Source organism: Herpailurus yagouaroundi, unplaced genomic scaffold (assembly GCF_014898765.1).
Source record: "Herpailurus yagouaroundi ecotype Mexico unplaced genomic scaffold, PumYag 196, whole genome shotgun sequence".
Lineage (NCBI taxonomy): Eukaryota > Metazoa > Chordata > Mammalia > Carnivora > Felidae > Herpailurus > Herpailurus yagouaroundi.
In genome coordinates this window covers 2722188-2744165 of record NW_024412427.1, presented here as the reverse complement: position 1 = coordinate 2744165, position 21978 = coordinate 2722188, and the positions used below count along the sequence as shown (strand labels likewise).

The following is a 21978-nucleotide window of genomic DNA, read 5'->3' as shown; positions in this document are numbered from 1 at the left end:
GTGTTTCACATAGATAACTTCATTTAACCTTTAAGCGTACTTAAGTAATAGTACTGCAAGGTACAGAGAAGGAGGTACAGAGGGAGGGAAACGAGGTACAGAGAAGTTAAGCAGCTTGCCCAAGGACACACAGCAAGTCAAGTAGTGGAGCTGGGTTTCAAAACCAGGTAGTCAGACTGGAGCCCAGTTTCTCTTGATGGTTAGAGCCAGGCCGTGCGTGCCTTTTACTGTCTGATCCGATGATTCGAAATACTCTCCTGTTTCAAGTATGATCCAGGGCTTCTTCAACATGCTGACATTATTTATGCTTATGTATAATTCAGCACTCACGTGTACAATTCACTTGAGTCTTGAGTAATACCAGGTTTCCTAGCAACAGGCCAAGTTATTCTTAGAGTACAGCCAAGCAAACAGGGATACTGCTCCCTAATTTTCAAAGGAAATTTGTTATTTCAAATTAATATCAAAGTTATCATCATGAGAAAAAATAAGAACTTTATTGGACTCTGTTACACTTATTTTACAATTTAGTATTGCTTTATTTTGCATTACATAAGGTGGGGGATGTTACACCGTCATGTTTTTGGCGTTCGGTACCTTTAAAGGTCTTAATCTGGCTATCCTTGCTATTAAGGAAAAGTGGGGTGTCTGCTTTACACTGGCAAAGCAAAGGGCTAAACCCCCCCCCCTTTTTGCCCCCCAACTCCCTTGCTACTCTATCTCTATACCTTGATATAAAGCACTCTTTTAAAACATGGTGGTTCCAACAATTCCTGGCAAGTGCTGCTTCCCTACCCCATCCCCCAACCTCCATCCCAACTGAGATGGTGCCCTTTGTGTCCTACCTGTTTAGTTCTGTAAGAACACCTTAAATCTGGCCTCCGTCAGACCGTGGCTGAACACCTCTCACCTGTGAATGCTGTCTAGTCTCATTTTAGCCCACGGCCAGACCAGCAGCTACCACTCGAGTGTTTACAATGCACTGAGCACTTTGCAGAGTAACTTTACACTTTTAAACAATCTTATGTACTAGGTACTATTTTTTATTCAAACGAGAAAAATGCTGAGGCTCAGACAGAGTCACACAGATAGTCACCGGCCCAAGGTCATAAAGCATAGTATGTACTCAATAAATATTAGCCACCCAGTTTGACAGACAGAAATGGCAAAGCTGGATACAAACCCCAACAGTCTAACTTCCAGGCCTATGTTCTTAGCCATTCTTAAGGGGCCAACTCCAGCCTTCTGGTACAATTTGTTCCTCTTCTTGTCTCTCACCATATAAATGGAACCCCACGGACTCAGATGATTGAAACCAGCATCACTCCAGAATCTGCCTCTCCCTGTATCTAATCAATTGCCAGTTTTAAAATTTTAATTACTGAGTAGCTCAGCTATCAATTTCTCCCCATCCTCATTTTCACTCCTCTGTTTCAAATGGTCCATGGCCTGCCCCGGTCTCATCTCTAAATGCCTTCTCTACGTGTCAGCCGCAGTGACTGAAGACCATTTGTTTACGTCACTATGAATATGCTCCCTGCTGCTCTCAATGTAAGGTTCAAACTCTTCAGTGTGGGTTGCGAACCCCTTCGTGACCCAATCCCTGCCTCTTCTCCCCATTCCAGCCTTACCGAATGGGTTTTCATCTCCCTGCCTTTGACGTGCAGTTCTGTCTACCCCTCGGCAATGCCAGCCCACTTCCCCAATTCTCTCTCAGCTAGCTCCTAACAATCCCTGGCCTAGATGCCACTTCTTCCAGGAAGCCTACCAGGACAACCCCCCGCCCCCATCACCCCAGGCACCTCTCCTTTGGGTTCTCCGCAATTCCTCAATCACAGCACTAATCACACCATGCTGTACACCTGTCAGCTCATTTTCGCCCTCCTCTAAACTTTAAGTCCAAGATGGCAGAGCTGGTGTCTGTCACGAGTAAAGTTGTGTCCTTGAACCTGACAGAGCCTGGTACGGAACAGACTGTTCTATTCTACCTCCTTGTGTGCTACCTCTCCTGAATAAGTTTCCTGACGGTGCCCGCCTGCCTTGCCTCTCATCTATGCAAGTGTCTTATCCAGGGAAAATTATTAGTACAATTTTTTGATGAGTTCAAACCTTTACTTACTAGCCAGACCTTACGTTTTAGAAGGGACAGGCACATTCTGCTCAATGCTTGATAAACCCGACTGCCCATATAGGTCTAAAAAATATAGGATGGCTGCTAACTCATAAAAGCTGTAAAAAAGGGGGGGGGGGAATCCTTCAAAGCTTAAGTCTCCATTTTAATCAAATAACTTTATAGTGCAAATATAATAAATTCACATGCATTTACTTTTACATACTCATATAACAAGATAAGTACATTGACCTAAAGTCGCACTGTTTTCCCAAGTGAATCTTCATTTTAACCAAACCTACAAAGTGCTTACGGAAAGCACTTCTGGCAAAGCTATAATCGCGCAGCATCAATGCTGTAGTGTAAAACACGAATTGAACAAACTCAAGCTGTAGAAGCAGTAGTCACATCAGCCACCCTGCTCTTCTGGGGAAGGACCCACACACACACTCCTCCCCAAGTACTATGATGCTACACATAGTAGGGGTTTAAGGACCGAACAGAGTGTTTGCATCACACAAGTAAAGACTTCACAGAGGAAACCCGTCATAGAAATGGTGGTTTTTGTGTTCGTTTTTTGCTTTTTAAGGATACTGCAATAGAAATATATTAATGATTGGCCTCAAATATCCAACATTTTTCTTACATTTTAAATCAAAGTTGTAGGATCCTATAGGTCTCAATAAAGAACTCTTCACAGCACAGCTGTGGTTCACTTTAAAACGCAAAATGTTCCCTTTGCGATATATCCTTACAAATAAACATAATATACATATAAATGAAAAGTTCAGATCCTGCATCAAGCATTACTCTATCTTGCCCTCTGATACAAACCTGGATATAGTCAAATTTGCAAACTGTTCACTTAATATTTTAGTTGAAGCAAAAGTAAAATAGATGTGGGCTTTCAGCAAAGCAGACCTTTATGAATTCTCAGAGGCTCAGCTGAAGTCACGATTGGTGAGGACGAGTGGAGCCACAAGGGTCCAGACATAAAGGAGGAGGCAGACCCAGCTGGAGCTGATCTTGACCCACACGGCTGGCCACTTGCTGGTCATGCTCTGGAACTTTGCATCGGGACTAAGAAAACAGAAGAGAGTCAAGTAAAGGAGCCTGTTATCAGTATCCAGCAGCCCCCTGGCCAAAGCCAAGGAGGAGGCTGACACTACTCTCTAGTAAGGTTCTAGGAGGAACTTGAGAAAGCTGCTATTATTACTTTTTTATAAGCAGGGGACTCTGCCTCTCAAAGAGCTTTTATCTTCTTGCTAGCACGAAGAACTCTGACTACCGTATCCCCTGGGCAAAGTTCTTTAGGAACGTCTAGCTATTCTAGATATTGGCAAAAGTCTACATTGAAATGGCATCCCTCAAACTTGCCTTCTGTATCACATCATTACTTTGACCGGAATACTCTATATGGCCACATATAGAGGAAAATTAGTAAACAAAGATGGGTCAGGCTGCTTTATGTCATGATTTTCTCTCTCAAGTAACTCAAGTGTGGAAGGGGTCTCCATGATTTGTACTGTAAGAACTCCAACTGGATTTTAAATCCAATAGGAGAAAAACTCAAAGGCACTTCAGAAAAGAGCACTGAACACAACTTCATGATATGGGCAAGACAAGGGGGTTCTGGGGTCAAGCAATGGATGGAGATTTTCAAGGGGGCCAAGTGGTCTTCCACCTGGTTAGTCTGTGCCTCCTACCTGTACCAACTGGTCAGGGTCATCATGATGTACAAGGAAGCCAAGGAGAGCATGAAGTGGAATAAGAAGTAGCTGTACTGCACTCCTTCTTTCTCATTGTCCACAGCCCGCCGAGGCTGTCCATCTTCTTCATCACTGCCACCATTGGTGGTTGTATCACGGAGGATCACGCTGTCACTTCCTGACAAGGTCAGCTTACTTACTTGGCTATTGTTGGAAGTGCGGATGCTGGAAAGTGATCCAAAAGAAGACAAATCAGAAAGGGGCTAGGAGGTGAATTGCTGCCATTGGCCTATATACATGACGGTTATTCCTGAACTCCTATTTGGGGACTGAAGGCCTTCTGGAGGGCTACCTGTCATCACAAGACAGCAGGGGTGGGGGCACCTGGCTGGCTTACTCAGTAGAGCACGCGACTCTTGATCTCAGGGTTGTGAGTTCAAGACCCACATTCAATGTAGGGATCACTTAAAAATAAAATCTTAAAAAAAAAAGAGAGTACTTTTATCAGTTACTACTTGATGGCTTAACTGCTTAGGAGTTTTCACTATGCTCTCAATGTCTGCTTCCATGACTTCACAAGTGCCTCCTCTATGCTTGGAATATACCACCCACAAACCTTCTCCCAGCTAACTTACTTATCCTTCAGTTCTCTATATGCCACATCTTCTAGAAAGCCTTCCCTGACATCAGTTCATCACCAGGCTGGGTTAAAATCCCACAGCTCCTTATGCTTCCCTCTGCTGTAGCACTTACCATGCCTGTCTTTCTTGCTAGTCCTAGAACTCCTCAACAACAACGACCGTAGTCATCTCTGCATTTCTAACAGCAGATGCTAACTGTAAGTGTGTTAAATGACTGAATAAAAAAAAAAAAAAAGTACATACAACTAAAGGACAAGAACCACACAATCATCTCAACAGACATAGGAAGAGCATTTGACTAAAATCTAATAATGCCTTTTCCTGATAAAAACACTCAACCTAGGAATAGAGAACTTCCTCAAACTGATAAAGGGCATCTATGAAAAACCCAGAGCAGACATGCTTAATAGTGAAAGACTAAAAGCTGTCCTGCTAAGATCAGGAACAAGACAGGTAGTCTACTGTCCCCATTTCTATTCAGCGTGGTACTGGAGGTTCGAGTCAGAGTAATTAGGCAAGAAAAAGATAAAAGGCATCCTGATTGGAAAAGTAGTAAAATGATCTCTACTTGCAGATAACTTGACCTTGTACATGGAAAACCTTAAGGAATACACATACTATTAGAATCAATAAATAATCTTGCAGGACACAAGATCAATATACAACAATTCTATGTCTATACATTAACAATGAACAACCTAAAAGACGAATTAAGAAGACAATCTCCCTATGGGGCATCTGGGTAGCTCAGTTGGTTAAGCGTCCAACTTCAGTTCAGGTCATGATTTCATGGCTTGTGAGTTTGAGCCCTGCATCGGGCTCTGTGCTGACAGCTCAGAGCCTGGAGCCTGCTTCAGATTCTGTGTTTCTTCTCTCTACCCCTCCCCCACTCACTCTCTCTCTCTCTCTCTCTCTCTCTCAAAAATGAACATTAAAAAATTTTTTTAATTAAAAAAATCGAACTTATAATACTTAGAAATGCAAAAAAAAATGTTTAAGACTTGTATGCTAATAACTCTAAACCACTGATAAGAAACTGAAGACTTAAATGAAACATCCTATGTTATAAACTAGAAGCCTTAATAGTGTTGAGATAGTAATACTCCCCAAGTTGACGAACAGATTCAATGCAATCCTTATTTAAATCTCAATTAAACTGACAAGCTAAACCCAAAATTTACATAGAAATGCAAGGGACTCAGAATATTCAAAACAATCTTGAAAAAGAACAAATTTGGAGGACTCACGCTTCCTGATTTCAGAACTTAGTACAAAGCTACAGTAATCAAAACCGTGTGGTACTAGAATAAGGATAGATACGCAGATCGATGAAACAGAATTACAAGTCCAGAAATAAACCATTACATTTATGGTCAATGGATTTTTGACAAGGATACCAAGACAACTCAATGTTGGAAAGAATGGTCTTTTCAACAAAGGGTGCTGAGCCAAGTAGATACCCACACATGATGGAATGAAGCTGGACCCCTTATTCAAGTCATATATAAAAACAATAAAAAGGGGGTGCCTGGGGGAGCTCAGTCGGTTGAGCATCCGACTTCGGCTCAGGTCATGATCTCATGGTCCGTGAGTTCCAGCCCCGCGTCGGGCTCTGTGCTGATGGCTCAGAGCCTGGAGCCTGTTTCAGATTCTGTGTCTCCCTCTCTCTCTGCCCCTCCCCCGTTCATGCTCTGTCTCTCTCTGTCTCAAAAATAAATAAACGTTAAAAAAAAAAAATTTTTTTTAATAAAAAAATAAAAAAATAAAAAAAACAATAAAAAGACAAATAACCCAATTTAAGAGTAGGCAAAAGATCTAAACAGACATTTCTTCAGGATATACAAATGGCTAACAAGCACATGAAAAGAATGCTCAATATCATTAGTTGCCAGGAAAACACAAATCAAAACCGTAATGGAATGCCACTTCACATCCTCTAGAATGGCTACAACAAAAAAAAGACAATTACAGTATTTTGATTAAGAACTGATGAAACTGGAAGACTCATACATTGCTGCTGGGACTGTAACATGATGTAGCCACTTTAGACAATACTTTGGCAGCCCGGCCATTCTACAACTAGGTATGTATCCTAGAAAATTTAAAGTGTACATCCACACAAAAAACTTGCACACATATGTTCATAGCAGCATTATTCATGCTAGTCCCACAGTGGAAACAACCCCAAAACATCCATCAACTGATAAAGGATAAACAAAATGTGGTATATATGCACACAACAGAGTATTATTTCCAACAATAAAAAGGAATTAAGTACTGATATGTCATAACATGGATGAACCTTGAAGACATTATACTACGTAAAAAAAAACAGTCACAAAAGACCATGTATTTTATGATTCCATATATATGAAACATTGGAATAAGCAAATTTACAGAGACAAAAGGAGATTCATTTCTGCCAAGGACTGGAGAGGGAGGGAATAGAAAGGTGACTGCTAATGAGCATGGTTTCTTTTTGGCAAAATAAAATCTTCTAAAACTGATTGTGGTGATGGTTGCACAATCCTGTGAATAGACTAAAAACCTGAGTAGTATAATTTAAAAGGGTGAATTTTATAGTATGGAAATTATATCTCAAAAGCAATACAAAACACGTTAGGCCAAAAGCAAAACAAACAAAAAAGATCAGACAATATAACAAACACATGAGCACAGCTGTGTTCCCATACAACTTTATTCGCAAGAGTAGGCAGCCAGCACAAGGGCTATAGTGTGCCAATCCGTATTTCAAGCAAGCATCAAAAAAAAAAAAAAAAAAGATAAATCTACACAAAACGTGGAAAGCTGTCCAAATTATAACAACAAAGTTCATATCTGAGAATACTACATGGATTTATATGGTACATTCCTAATTGATTTTAAGTTATTATTTATCAAGTGATATCATGTATATAACTATACATAAAATTGTGTATATTTCTACAGATACAAATAGATTGACAGACACTTAAGTATAAGCAAAGGGGAAAAGTGTGAACTATTATGTACCATATAATGTTAACCATGGAAGAGGTAAATTTGGAGTGAGGATACTTTCATTCTCCACTTTATACTTTTCTCACTTGTCAATTTACATAAATATATCCTTGCCCATTTTTACCTCATATTTTTAATTATTAAAATAACATATGCTATTATGCAGAAAATACCAATAAAAATGGGTAAGAAATGAATCACCTTTTATCTATACATTTGCTTATTCCAATGTTACATATATAGGAGTGCAAAGTGCTAAAATAGGTTATATCTGAGCTCTTGGATTAACTAGAGACTTTAAAATTAGCTGTAACAGAATTCTGTAGTTTTGGGTTTTTTTTTAAGTTTATTTATTTTGAGAGAGAGAGAGTGTGCATGCACGCATGGGGGTGGGGGGGTTGGGGTGAGGGAGAAAGGGAGAGGGAGAGGGAGAGGGTTAGGCAGAGAGAGGGAAGGACAGAAACCCAGGCAGGCTCTGCGCTGACAGTGCAGAGCCTGACTTAGGGCTCGAACTCACAAGCTGTGAGATCATGACCTGAGATCCAGAGTCAGACACTTAACTGACTTAACTGCCACCCAGACACCTCTGTAATTGTTTATTTTTTTTACAATTATCAGGAAATAAAGATTTTCTTACAAAAAAATATCAACCAGAGCCATTACTCTAGTTGATCTAGGGTCAGATGAAGACTTTATCCTCTAGTGAAAGAGAAGGTATCTCTATGTCTGGAAGGAATTATTTGATGAGACAATTTACTGGGCTTTAAGAAATATCCATGGCTGGGTAACCGAGGCAAGTCAAGGGCTTCCCATAAAGAAGAGTTAAATTGTTGTTTTTAATTCCTCACACTGCTTTTTGAAAAGAAAATAGCTTCTTTGCTGTATTATTGACTATCCTAAGAATCTTGTCCCAAGTACTTTTTAACTTACCTAGAATACAAAAGGCAGAGAACAAAGCCTGTCAGCCCAATAAAATTCTCTAGATCCAGATGATGCCCACTCTTTGAGGGCGGACCAGAGGTAGGGACTACAGCAGTTGAATTTCCAGGAGCCAAAGTTGGTGCGGTCATGTGTGTAACAATACTGAACAGGCCAGGGTTGCAGGAACGATCTGAAAATGGAAAATTTATTATCCTTAGAACTCTTCTTGTTCCAGGAAACGATTTGAGGGATATGCTCACACATTTATTCAGTCATGATGTATAGCATGAGACTGCTATACTTAAAAGAACCTGGAAACTTAGATATATTTGTGTTGCAATCAGTGACTTAGTTTTAGAAAAAAAGATGCAACAAAATATTTGTCAAATTTCATAAATGTCAATCTTCATTTTACGGATTTTGAAGTTTACTGGCAAATCTTTTTGCGTCTATAGTTTTACAAAGGCTTTAAGCGCAAGGAATTTTTCCCTAGTTTTGTTTTTACATAGTTAAATAGGAGTACAAAAACAATAAGTTGAGTCATCACTGGAAGGTCTGCAGTAACTGTTTTCCTTTAAAACAAGTCCACAGAATACCCAATTGAGTGAGACACAATGCAAAAGAGATTTCTCACAGTCATTTCTTCTAGAGCCTTAACACCAAAGTGAAATTCAATTAAAAAATGCTACAGAGGGCCAAAACAATGTTGCCTTGTCCAACTCTTAACTAGTCTGACTTAGTCTAAGTTCAGGGAAAAGCTTAGACTGTATAAAGGACTGTGGTCCTTCAGGCTATCAGCTATGAACAGCTAAGAACAGACATGAAGAATAAAACTTGAAATGTAAGTATCTGCATCATAGTTAACACTGTACATTGGAGTGAACTTTTTTGTTTGTTCGCCTGTTTAATGTTTGCTCTACCTCTAGTTTTGCACCTGCCAAGAGTAATTTCCTACTTTCTTCTCATCAAATGAATGTGCTATCAACATTCCCTTACCAGGTTCATTGGACATGGCTGACCAGGTGAGGTACATGGTGTACAGGGTGATGAGAGAGGACTGCAAGAGACCAGAACGAGGCTGGTGTTCCTGTGAAATCAAAAAGAAAACAATGCCACAGGAACTGCAAGGGCTGACTTCCTAAAACCCAGTGGATTTCCCTAGGCTCCCCTGAAATACTATTAACTGAGAACCTGCTGATTCTACTTGACAGCTGAAAGATGAAAGGTAACCTGTCAGTCTGAGTTAGCCTGAAAAAGAACCAAGAAAGAGGAACCATGTACTATTAGTTCTCAAGGGATTTCATAGTCCTGGAATTCCTGTATATCCCACAGGGGCTTGATTTACTAGTCCCTTGGTGTAGGAGAATCTAAGCTTAGCTCTGGCCTAACTAGCTACCAGGTGATCCATCATCTCTCTGCAACTTCAGCTTTTTCATTTTTGAAAGGAGAGGCGATGTCTCATATTCTTTTCGTATTTCTCATCTACAACTCTACGATTTTTTAAGTATGGTTTTTAAATGGTGAAACTTGCACACTTGAGTTTTATTTTTAAATACTAAAAGCAATGATTTTCTAGTTTAATATCTTGGCTAAGGTTTCCTAAGAATCACTCACGATGTAAAGTATTTTATAAGAGCTATAAATTTTCAGGTTACCTAGGGTTTTTTTTTTTTTTTAAATGACAGGGAAATTATTCACTCAATGGCACACTTTACAGTTACTAAGTTATAATTATAAAGACTTTATCATAATATGGGAAAATATTTAAGTACATAATCTTAAACATAAACTCACATAAAAGATTATGTCAGTTAAAGTTTAGCATCAATTAAAAATCTGTCACAGGAGGACGAAGCAGAAGACCATACCTGAATTTTTGGGTGGATGGATATAACAGAAACCACAACGCAAAGGACCAAATTAATACTAATGAAGAACTTGTTCTCTGTGCAGCCATCCGGTTTGGTGTAGTATGCATAGAATAACCCGACAAACACGACTGACAGGATGTAACAGATGCTTGTGACGGAGAGTAAAGCTAGAAAAAGGGAAGCCAACATGAATGCTCGTGATTGTAACAAACTTTTCTAATGAAGACCAATTGTCTTCTACTCCATATAAAAATAAAGACACATTATTTTATTGTTAGAGTGGTCAACATCTTACAGGAAAATTACAGGAGACCCAAGGCTGATGTTTCAGACAGCATTAGAGGCAGCTCAATGTTAAATTCAAAAATCCACCAAGCAACTGAATTCACTTCCTAGACTACCTTACTTGATTCCATGGGTTGAAAAACCAGACATGTGATCATTCCAGCTAGAGTAAACTCCAACTGTATGTAAAGTAATGTTCATTACAAGCCTTTCTTAGGAACCTACAAAACTTCTGGGCCGTCAAACTGGTTGAGGTCCAGTAAGCTAGATGCCAGGGATGGTGTTAGCAGAAAACAATGGACAGGCATCTTTTATGATGTTTGTCCTCTGCAGCTACTGCCACATAAACCTGTTTCCTGTCACTGTGAGACCACATCATTGTGGGAAAGTGGTATATTTGCTCTTTTTAAGTACCTAAAATAATATTCCTTTCTGTTCACATGGACAATTAACAATTAGCTGTGTAACTCTGAAAATTAGAAAACATGACAGAGTAACAGTATGCTCAGACCAACTATAGCAACATTGAGCTCAATTAACTTATACTTAATTCACAGCAGACTTATTTGAGAAAACTAGTTTCCATTTATCATAATCTCCATGGATTTTGCATGTTTAAAATTAAATGATGTATATATTACTATCAAATGATAATGTATATTAAATTATTAGCATAGTTCCTAATGTTTTTCCATAAGAACATGCAAGATTTCTCTACTTTTTAGTTACTCCAAAGTATGGCAAATGCTCAGCTCATTATCAAATTCTTCTAAAGTTGAGTGAGTCCAAATGAATTATAAAAAATGGAAGTAAATAGAGGGGCATCTGGGGGGTTCAGTTGGTTAAGTGTCTGACTCTTGATCTCGACTCAGGTCATGATCTCATGATTCGTGAGACTGGTTCATGAGATTGAGGCCCGTGCTGGCCTCTGCACTGACAGCATGGAGCCCACTTGGGATTCTCTCTCTCCCTCTCTCCCAAAATAAATAAATAAACTTAAAAAAAAAAAAAAGTCTGGAAAGACATAGACTAATATGTTAACAGTGAGTATTAATTACTGAAGAGTTGGATTATGGGGGAATGTTTTCTTTTGTGATTTTTGGTTTTCCGAGTTCTTGACACAGAGCAGCTATTACTTTTTATTTTTTTAGTGTTTATTTTATTTTTGAGAGAGAGACAGAGTGTGACTGGGGGAGGGGCAGAGAGAGAGGGAGACACAGAATCTGTGCTGTCAGCACAGAGCCTGACGTGGGGCTCAAACCTGCGAACTGTGAGATCATGACCTGAGCCCAAGTCAGACGCTTAACCGGCTGAGCCACCCAGGCGCCTCACTATTACTTTTATAATGGGTGGAGGGGCAGGAGCTGGGTCCTGGTCCATTTATTTTTTTTAAATGAGGTATGCTGGGTCATTGCCCCTAGTAAGGAGAGAACTCAACTCCCACCCCATTGTTACAAGCTGTATATCCTATTTCCACCCTAGAAATTTTAAGTGCCCTTTTTCTACCAGAAAGCTTTTACAAGGGGTGTGAGTCATATTCTGAATAAAGCAGTAAGGACTGTTCACTTCTATCTGCCTGAGGGATGTGGGCAGATGACCCGTATGTATAACCCACTTGAATCCCCTGTCTATGGCAACAAGGAAATCAAAACCAAAACTACATCACTATATACAACTGTTTTTCTTTATCTAAATACATCTAGTTACATTATAAATCTCAAAATAAATGAATTGAGAGAAGCCAATGATTTATGTTATCTGTGCTTCCTCCTTCCAGTAATGTATACAATTCAGAACTGACTTGGGGCGCCTGGGTGGCTCAGTCGGTTAAGCCTCCGACTTCAGCTCGGGTCATAGTCTCACAGTTCTTGAGTTCGAGCCCTGCGTCGGGCTCTGTGCTAACAAACAGCTCGGAGCCTGGAGCCTGCTTCAGATTCTGTATCTCTCTCTCTCTCTCTCTCTCTCCCCTGCTCATGCTCTGCCTCTCTCTGTCTCTCAAAAATAAATAAATGTTAAAAAATTAAAAAAAAAAAAGAACTGACTCAACTGGAAAACTGTAGTTTTTAAGAAGTCAGCTCTCATTTGGAAGTTTATACATTTAAATCAATGAAGATTTTTACTGCACATCCTATTTATTTTTTTGTTTCAGGTTTTTATTTAAATTCTAGTTATTAACATATATGACAATATATGATAACAACACATATGGTAATTCTAGTAGTAGAATTTAGTGATTCATCATTTACATACAATACCCAGTGCTCAACACAAGTGCTCTCCTTAATGCCCGCCTCCATGTAGCACATTCCCCCACCTACCTCCCCTCCAGCAACCCTCAGTTGGTTCTCTATAGTTAATAGTGTCTAACGTACATTGTGTTTAATGTAGCATAATGCAGTATGGCTCTTATAGGTGAGTTCAGATACTTACCAGCATACCAACACCTTGGATTTCCTTCTTCCATTCGATTTACCCATGATTCATTCACAGAGTGGGCAAAGTCTACCAACAGCACTAGCTGGATGAGGATGAACAAAAAGGCCCCTACCATGCCAACAACAAACCAGGCTACAAAGCAAAAGAACAAAGGTATTCTTAACCACAGGAGTAACATTTCAGAATATCACTGTCCAATATTTTAAAACAATTTCAATTCAAGTAAGAGGTGGTAAAGAATATTCTGTCTCCAGCAGCACAGCAAAATTATTCCAAATCCAAACTCAAAGGCATTCTCTGAGAAGTGTTTTGTTGGGTTTCAGACCTTTTAAAACTTGTTCTAGCTTGTGCCAAGGGGAGCCTGGGATCTGACATTCCAAATGGTACAGTAAGCATTTTCCTTTATTTTACAAGGGAAAAAAAAAATCACAGTGGAAATCCACAGAAGTCACTTGATGTTATGGTAAGAAAGCAGATTAAGACAGGGATATGAGACATATGAGTTCCTACAGGTCCCTATGTTGACAAGCTCTCTGATTAACTTAGTACTGCCAAGTGAGAAGGTATATTAAGATACTGGCAAAATATGGTTCCAGCTGAGAAGTGGGCTGAATGCCTCCTGGGTTTATACAATTAATTACTATCTTAATATTAGTACTGAGTCATATAGTTGAATACCACTTCATTCAATTGCCAGTTCTGCAAAACCAGTAATGAAAATGTAGCTTAAACTCCATCATTTGTAGAGTCTGTGTATATTATAATTAACCCCCTTAGTAGCATACCTGTGGCAAAATGGCCCCCAGGGATGTAGAAAGAGCCAACCATGATACCAACGATGGCAGCAATTTTGAAGAACCAAAACCTATTAAAATATAAAAAAGTACATCTATGAAATGTTAATTTTTGCTCTTATGCTGAGAAAAGTGAATTTCTGAAATGCAAAAATAAAGACTCAGCATTTCCAACATGATTGTCTGGGCTTATCCCTTCATTTGATATGAAGCTGTTTCACTCAATCTTTCATACAATTTAAAGACAAACATTAGCCCAGAGAACAAATCACTCATAGATGTAAGAGAAAAACACATAACTTAAGAACTTCCCTACATTTAGCAATTAAAGATAGGAATTTTTCTAGAATTCTGGGGCATTCTAAACTAACAATGTTAGCTAAATATGAAGCAACTAATTATTGGATCTAGGAAAAAGTTATCGTCTAATCCTTCTTTCACAATACAGGACCTAAGTGCCTTGTGCCCACAATCACACAGTTCATCACTGGCAAAGCCAGGACCAAAGCTGGCTTTCAGTTCATGATCTTTAAAGACTGTCTTGTATGGCAGAGTGAAAAGAATCAGGCTTTGGAGCTGGACAGAACTGAGTTTCAATCCTACCTCTAACTCTCACTGGCTCAGAAATCTCAGACACTCCAATCTCTCTGAAGTTCAGTTACTGCATCTATAAAAAGGGGATTATGATACATATAAAGTTTACAGAACTTTCAGTCTTCAAATAAGAATTATTTGAAACCGGGGCGGCTGGGTGGCTCAGTTGGTTTAAGCATCCGAATCTTGATTTCGGCTCAGGTCATGATCTTGCAGTCCAGGGTTCGAGTCCCACTTTGGGCTCTGTGCTGACAAGTGTGGGGCCTGCTTGGGATTTTCTCTGTTTCTCTCTCTCTCTCTGCTCCTCCCCCACTTGTGCATTCTCGCTCTCTCTCAAAATGAGTAAATTAAAAAAAAAAAAAGAATTACTTGAAACTAAGAGGAACTGGGGGCAGTCAGGAATGGAAAACAACAGATGTGTAAATCAGTGATCCAGTTTATTTTTCTGTATACTGTTTAATATATCAGGTACATTTTTCTCTTTTAACAATAAAAAGTGTATGTGTCTGTGTGTGTGCAGTGCCTAGCACAGTGCGTGAACTGTTTTCACGGGTGTTTGATAAAAATCTAGGAACCTGAAACAAAGGTATTAAAAGAAAGGACAAGATTTTCCTCATCCCCTCTACCCTCTCTGTGCTACAGAGCTCCAACTGGAAATAACACTGAAACAACCTCACATGTACAATAGGTCAGAAACAGATCAAAAATATATGTGGACCACCGATTCATACACTCTACTGCTTCCATCCAAATAGCAACATTAACTGCTCAACAGGAGGACCCACGCCATAATATAGCAAGTAAATAATAAAATAAATTGTACATACCCATTGTGTACTGCTGCTCTGGGATCTTTACTTGTTTTTACTTTTAACATGAGCAGAGAGAAGACAAAGAAAAAGATGGCCAAGGCAAAGTTGATCCGATATACAGCTTTATAACCAACCAGCACGTCGCAATCTTGATCTGCCTTTATATCAGCCACCTTGATTTTAAACCCCCCTTCACAGAATCCAGGGATCTGGAAAAAGCAATTGCAATGTTATGGCAATATCCACATTTAAACGAAGATTCTATCCCATCACAAAAAAGCCTCGATTTCTAAAACTGACTGCTTCAACAACTGCAAGACTGTCCTGTGGGACTTCACTTTTTGCCTTCCAATTCACTTGCAACCTTATCACCAAACAGTAGAAACAACTTGTATTTTGCAAATAAAAGTGAAGTGCTTTTTTCTTATTGATGAGGTTATCTCCCATTTTGCCACAAATTTTCATGGCAACTGACTCCTTCCACAGGTGAAGGTCGAGTCTAGGTAAATGTTTAAATCTGAAACATACATGGAAAGATAATGTTTTCGTGTCACTCTTTTAATATTTTTCTCTGAGTTGTGACATGAGACTCTGAAGATGTTTGTTCTGACGACCTTTATTTCTGGAAAAGGACTAACCCTTTCATAGTCTGTCTTGACTATACCCAAAAGTAATTTAAAAACCCAACAGTTACAATGAACTTGACTGAGTTTTACAATGGTGAAAAGTTGGGACGTTAATCACAACTAAAATTGTGCCAACTGTAAAAATAATACAAATAACCAGCACATTAAGGCCACTGTTACTTCTCCTTACCTTCTTCAGCTGAGACTCCATCCCTTCTGTCAGCATGATACAGGACACAGCAGCGCCCAGGAAGAGAATGAAGGCGTAGATGAGGCGGGTCACCGTGGAATTCTTACTATTGGGGCAGCAGCTACACAGCAGACATGACGCACCACTGCAAAGGCACGGAACCTGCGACAAGCACACCACAGCTATGTGAGACCTCTTTCAGTGGACCTCTTCGTGTCGTAAGTGTCACAGAGCAGAAGATGAGGAGTTCGGCCAGGTTTTCTCAGCTTTACCTGAGACAGTTATAGCTGGGAGGAGGAAGTGATTAAAAGCACGGATTCTGGAGTCAATATTATTTCTGTCACTCTACCTCAGCAAGTTACATAAGCTAAGCTTATTTCTCCCTCTGTAAAATAGACTCAATAACAGAATCTTCCTCCCCCACACATTGCTGTATGAAATGAGTACTCAACACAGGCCTAAAACATGGAAGGAGCCCAGTATATGTTAGTTATATTCACACAGAGAGTATACTTTATTGAAAAACAGTATATATTAATACTGAGAAGAATAGGGGCGCCTGGGTGGCTCAGTCAGTTGAGCATCCAATTTCGACTCAGGTCATGATTTCACAGTTCGTGAGTTCAGGCCCCACGTCGGGCTCTGTGCTGACAGCTCAGAGCCTGGAGCCTGCTTTGGGTTCTGTGTCTCCCTCTCTCTCCCATCACCCCCCCCCCCCACAACTTGTGCTCCTACTCTCTCTCTCTCTCTCAAAAATGAATAAACGTTAAAAAAATTTTTTTTTTAAATACTGAGAAAAATAAAAACCTAACTCCCCTTGCTATTTAAGGAACCTAGTTACCAAATCTGGTATTATAACATAAAGCAACATTACATGGAAATCATCGTAAATAAGGTTAGCAAGAGCCATTTAGCTCCTTTCGAGAGTAATCTGGAGAGTCCTTACAGAATTACCATTTGACCCAGCAATTCCAGTCCTAAATAGATACCCAAAAGAACCGAAACAGGTATTCAAACAAAAGCCTGTACACGAATGTTCAAAGCAGCACTATTTACAGTTGCCAAAGGCAGAAACAACCCAATGTCTATCAACTGATGAATGGATACATAAAATGTGGTATATCCACACAATGGAATATTACTCAGTCATAAAAATGAACGAAGTACTGATATATGGTACGACATGGATGAACCTAGAAAACATCATGCTAAGTGAAAGAAGCCAGACACAAAAGGTCACATACTGTATTTCATTTATCTGAAATATCTGGAATAAATAAATCCAGAGATGGAAAGCATTAGTTTCCAGAGGCTGGATGGGGGGGTGGGGGGGTGAAGAAATGGGGAATGACTTCTTAATGAGAATCGAGCTTCTCCTTTGGGGAAGGAAAATGTTCTACACTAGACAGATGTGATGACAGTACAACACTGTGAATGTACTAAATACCACAAAATTACACACTTTAAAATGGTTAGTTTTATATTCTGTGAATTTTACCTCAATTGAAAAAAAGAAAAGTAACCTGGATCTCTGGTGAGCATTCCAGAGGAAGGCATAATTTGAGTCATTTTTATGTAGGCTTAATTAGGAAAGTGCTTGAATTGCTTTCACAGGTGACATTAAGTCACATCACAAGGGCAGGCTAAAGTCAGAATCATCAGCAGAAGCAGGAGATGTAAATTGTAGAGGACACAGGGCGCCTGGGTGGCTCAGTTGGTTAAGCGTCCGACTTCGGCTCAGGTCATGATCTCATGGCTCGTGAGTTCGAGCCCCGAGTCGGGCTCTGTGCTGACAGCTCAGAGCCTGGAGCCTGTTTCAGATTCTGTGTCTCCCTCTCTCTCTCTGACCCTCCCCCGTTCATGCTCTGACTCTCTCTGTCTCAAAAGTAAATAAACGTTAAAAAAAAAAAAAAAATTGTAGAGGATGCCGGTCTCACAGTATGGTCCCAGTCTTTACTTTTTATAGATGGTACCTTGCGTGGCCTTTATCATGGTTTTGTGTGATCTGGAGCAAGACGTTAAGCTTCTTAAAAGCCCAGTTTTCTCATCTGTAAAAATGGGCATTAACACCACCTACCCAAACAGTTACTGCGTGAAGAATGAGCTAGTATCAGGAATATCCAGCAAGTAGCATAATGCCTGACACAGCAGGGGCTCAATATTATCACGGTAGCCATTAACATTTGCTACCACAACAACCATGGGAAATTCATCACCCATATTCAGTATCCAATTCTTAACTATAATCTGGGCCAAAAGACCCAGAGGTCTGTAGCTAGCCAGCGACTGGAACAGAGGTTTTACAGTCAACAACGACACTAATCACTTCAGGTTTATTTTGTCTGCATCCACACACTCCTGACTCTCTGTAGTTATTTATTTTCTGGCCCATAAAATAATCTCATAATAACTGCCTACTGTTTGTTATGGGTTGAACTGTGTCAAATTAGTATGTCGAAGTCCTGATCCCAGTACTGGAGAATGTGACCTAATTTGGAAACAGAGTCACTGCAGATGTAATTAGCTAAAATGATGTTATGCTGGAGAAGAGTGGGCACCTAATTAAACATGATTAGTGTCATAAAAAGGAGAATTTGAGCACAGACATGCAGCATGGGAAGAATACCTACCAACTGAAGACGAAGGCAGAGATCTACAAGCGAAGGAATATCAAAGACTGATACAAACCACCCGGAGCTGGGAAAAAGGCATGGGATAGATTCTCTCTCATCACCCTCAGAAGGAGCCAACCCTGTCGACACCTTAATCTCTGACTTCTAGCCTCCAGGAACAGAGAGACAATAAATTTCTGTTGCTTAAGCTGCCTAGTTTGTGGTATTTTGTTATCGAGCCCTAGCAAACTAACATACCCACTTACTTGTTTATAAATATCAGGAGACTTTAAGTACCTTTAGGAGGGACCACCTACTGTTTGTCTCCTGTATCTTTACACAGTAGGTACTCAATCTGTGGAACAAAGCTGTCCTACTGTTATTATCATTTCCCTATCTCAGTATATGACAACTCTATTCTTCCTGTTACTCAGGCCAAAAACCATGGAGTCATCCTTGATGCCTTCTTTTTTTTCCAAAACCATCACCCAATCTGTGAGCACATCAGCTTTATCCTCAGAATATATATACAGAATCTTTTTTTTTTTTTAGTTTTTATTTATTTATTTTGAGAGAGAGGGAGAGAGAGAATATCCCAAGCAGGCTCTGCACTGTCAGCACAGAGCCCAACGCAGGGCTGAAACTCATGAACTGGAACTCATGAACCGTGAGATCATGACCTGAGCTGAATTGAGGGTCAGACGCTTAACCGATGGAGCCACCCAGGTGCCCCTATATCCAGAATCTGATCACTTCTTAGCATCCTTAACTATCATGTTGGTCTGAGCCACTACTATCATCACTCACCTGGATTAATTGCAATGGCTCCTGTCTCACTGCTGAAGTGACCCATTCAGAAGCCAGAGTTGGTATAGGTTATTTTAAGATGAAGACATTTGAGATTCAACAGACACGGGAAAAAGCCTTCTTGGAGCTTTCTTCATCTAACTAAAAGCAGCAACTTCTAGGATATGAAGCTGCCATAAACTCTCTCTCCAAGAGTTTTATGGCCATGAAGAAGACAAAAGACCTCTGCACCTACACAAACAAGTATTATCACAAACTTCCTTATCTGTTTGTTCTAAAAACCCACCTGTCTTCTCTAAAGAAACCTATCCTATAAAAGCCGTTTTCTTCTCCCCTATTAAGTTAGGTATATAATAAGCCATATTTTCTAACTACCTTTTGAGTTATTAATCACTGAATGATGAAAAACATCCTGTGTATATGTGTGTTGCATGTGTACATAGCTCTTTTTTCTTGTGCTAATCTGTCTTTTGTCAGTTTAATTCACAGACCCCCAACCACTAACCTCACAGAGGATGCAAAGAACGTTTTTTCTCCTTTACATTGCTCTCCTCTTTCTTTTCTACCATCTGTTCTCCACACAACCACCTTGTTAAAACACAGATCAGATCCCATCATTCCTCTTTTCTATAATGGATCCCTCTGTCACTTTAAGAGTAAAAGCCAAAGTCCTTAAATTATCCTACAAGACCAAACAATGGGTTATCTATAGGATTTGGCTGGCTCCCTGCTACCTTTCTGACTTTATTTCCTATTATTCTTCCCTTCCCTCATTCCATTCTCTGGTACACTGCACTTCTTGCTATTCCTGTTGAACAAAAGGGATTAATAAAATATAAAAGCAATTTATAGAGAGAAATGCTTTGATGGCATCAATTCAAATCTTAACTTTACAAAAAGCCAAAATGTGTTGCACGTTGTTAGGATTAAAAAAAAAAAAAAAGACATCTTTGTTTCAAATTACAAATCACTCCTTAATTAATTACCTTCTTAACTATATTTCTTCCTAAATCTATTTTGCAAATAGCCTGACCCACTAGTGGATCATAAAATTCAACCAGGATTTGTTTTACTGTGAAACAAAAATTGTACAGCAGATGGTAAAGGTAAAATTTATTTCATGAAACTTGGGTCTAATTGGGCATATTAAATCGACTACATAAAATTTATTTCTTATTTTGGGTCAAGGTCAAAAAATTGGAAGACCGCTGCTCTCAAGGAACCTGCAAATGACTAAACACCCTTCCGATTTAAGGTCAACAGCCTTAAAGAATGGAAGGGCGCCAGGCTGGCTCAGTCAGAGAAGCATGTGACTCTTGATCTCAGGGTTGTGAGATGGAGCTCTACTAGATGTAAAGATTACTTAAAATCTTTAAAAAAAAATGGAAAATACACTTTGTCCCTAAGAAATGGTAGTATAATGAGTTGAGATTGAGTCATTGATCAACAAAATCAGCTGGGAAGTTATGAAACAAAAAAATGATTTTAAAGAATCATGATCCTCAGGGTCAAGTATATGAGGAAACTCACCATATTCTCGTCCCTAGATCCTAAACTTTCCTTTTTAAAATAGGCCGTTTACAACCTACAAAGTGATTCAATCCAATTTATTCACTTTATCCTCACAGCAGCTCTCGAGGTGTGGAACGCTGGAGTGATTATCCTCATGTTACAGGAAGCCAGAGATAAATGCCTTGGACAAGGTCTCAAAATGTTCACGCCATGGCTTCCAATTTTGAATAATAATCCACCAGGCTTTCTTTCCTTTGCACCAGAACTGCATACAGGCCTTGGTTAAAATCCCAGCTCTGCCACATACTCTGTAGCATTGGCAAATCCATGCTATGGGATAAATACATCGTTTAAGCCACCCAAAATTAAACGACGCCACTTTATGAAGTTACTTCTAAAAGAACCAGAGCTCCCTCGCCCCGGAACTGTCATTCCGCGGTTCAGGTCCCAGCTCCAGAGGAACCCAGAGGCCTGAAGGCTCACGGGGGCGGGGCAATCGAAATTGTAAACAATGACGGCCTGGCCTCCTACATTCCCCTTACAAACCCGGAAGGCGAGCCGCGTGATCCCAATCTCCAGGGGCAATCACGGATTTTGATTTGGGCCCCCGGATACTCTGTGCAGCCCAGGGCCTGTGCCCCCCCACTCCCGGCCAAGGACCGACAGAGTCTGGGCCTGGGACTCCCTCCTGTTGCCCTCCCCCAAACTACACGTCCAACGGAGAGATCAGATCCTGGACTCACCCAGCTGGCGAGGGAGAAGACGCCCAGCACAGCCCCCATGGTGACGCCTGGTGATGGAAGCGGCCGGTCGGTAGGTTTCTAGCGCGGTGGTAACTGCCAGTCGAGGCGTCTCCCCAGAAACGCGACGTTTTCTCAGGCCGGAAACGCGCGAGTTGCGTCATTGCGCGACCCCGCCCACCGCCCTCAGCCGCTGCTGCCCGAGAGAGCCTCTGTCATTGGTAGAGGGAGAAGGCGGAGCTAAATCGACCTGGTCGTATACGGGAGGCGGGGCTAAACCAAGCCAGAGGGGAGGGAGGAGGCGGGGCTAACCTGACC

The 21978-nt window shown here is 40.2% G+C and overlaps 1 protein-coding gene across 1 annotated transcript; it reads right to left on the bottom strand.

Annotated features, from left to right (window-relative positions):
- Positions 1 to 472: 472 nt before the first annotated feature.
- SERINC3 (serine incorporator 3) lies at positions 473 to 21817 on the bottom strand. The gene is made up of 10 exons (XM_040446976.1): positions 21664 to 21817; positions 15990 to 16151; positions 15189 to 15382; positions 13759 to 13838; positions 12968 to 13105; positions 10250 to 10419; positions 9378 to 9468; positions 8391 to 8571; positions 3817 to 4044; positions 473 to 3190 (listed from the first exon to the last, which is right to left on the bottom strand). Exons 1-10 carry the CDS (start codon positions 21700 to 21702, stop codon positions 3052 to 3054), a joined length of 1422 nt encoding a protein of 473 aa, XP_040302910.1. The 5' UTR covers positions 21703 to 21817; the 3' UTR covers positions 473 to 3051.
- Positions 21818 to 21978: the final 161 nt, after the last annotated feature.

Excerpts from the sequence above, each read along its gene's own strand:
- SERINC3 (XM_040446976.1), bottom strand. The coding sequence starts at position 21,702 with ATGGGGGCTGTGCTGGGCGTCTTCTCCCTCGCCAGCTGG. Across the intron at positions 13,106-13,758 it reads TGGGGGCCATTTTGCCACAG|CCTGGTTTGTTGTTGGCATG; the intron begins GTATGCTACTAA and ends TTTGCTTTGTAG. Across the intron at positions 10,420-12,967 it reads TCCAAGGTGTTGGTATGCTG|CTTTACTCTCCGTCACAAGC; the intron begins GTAAGTATCTGA and ends CCCTTTTTCTAG.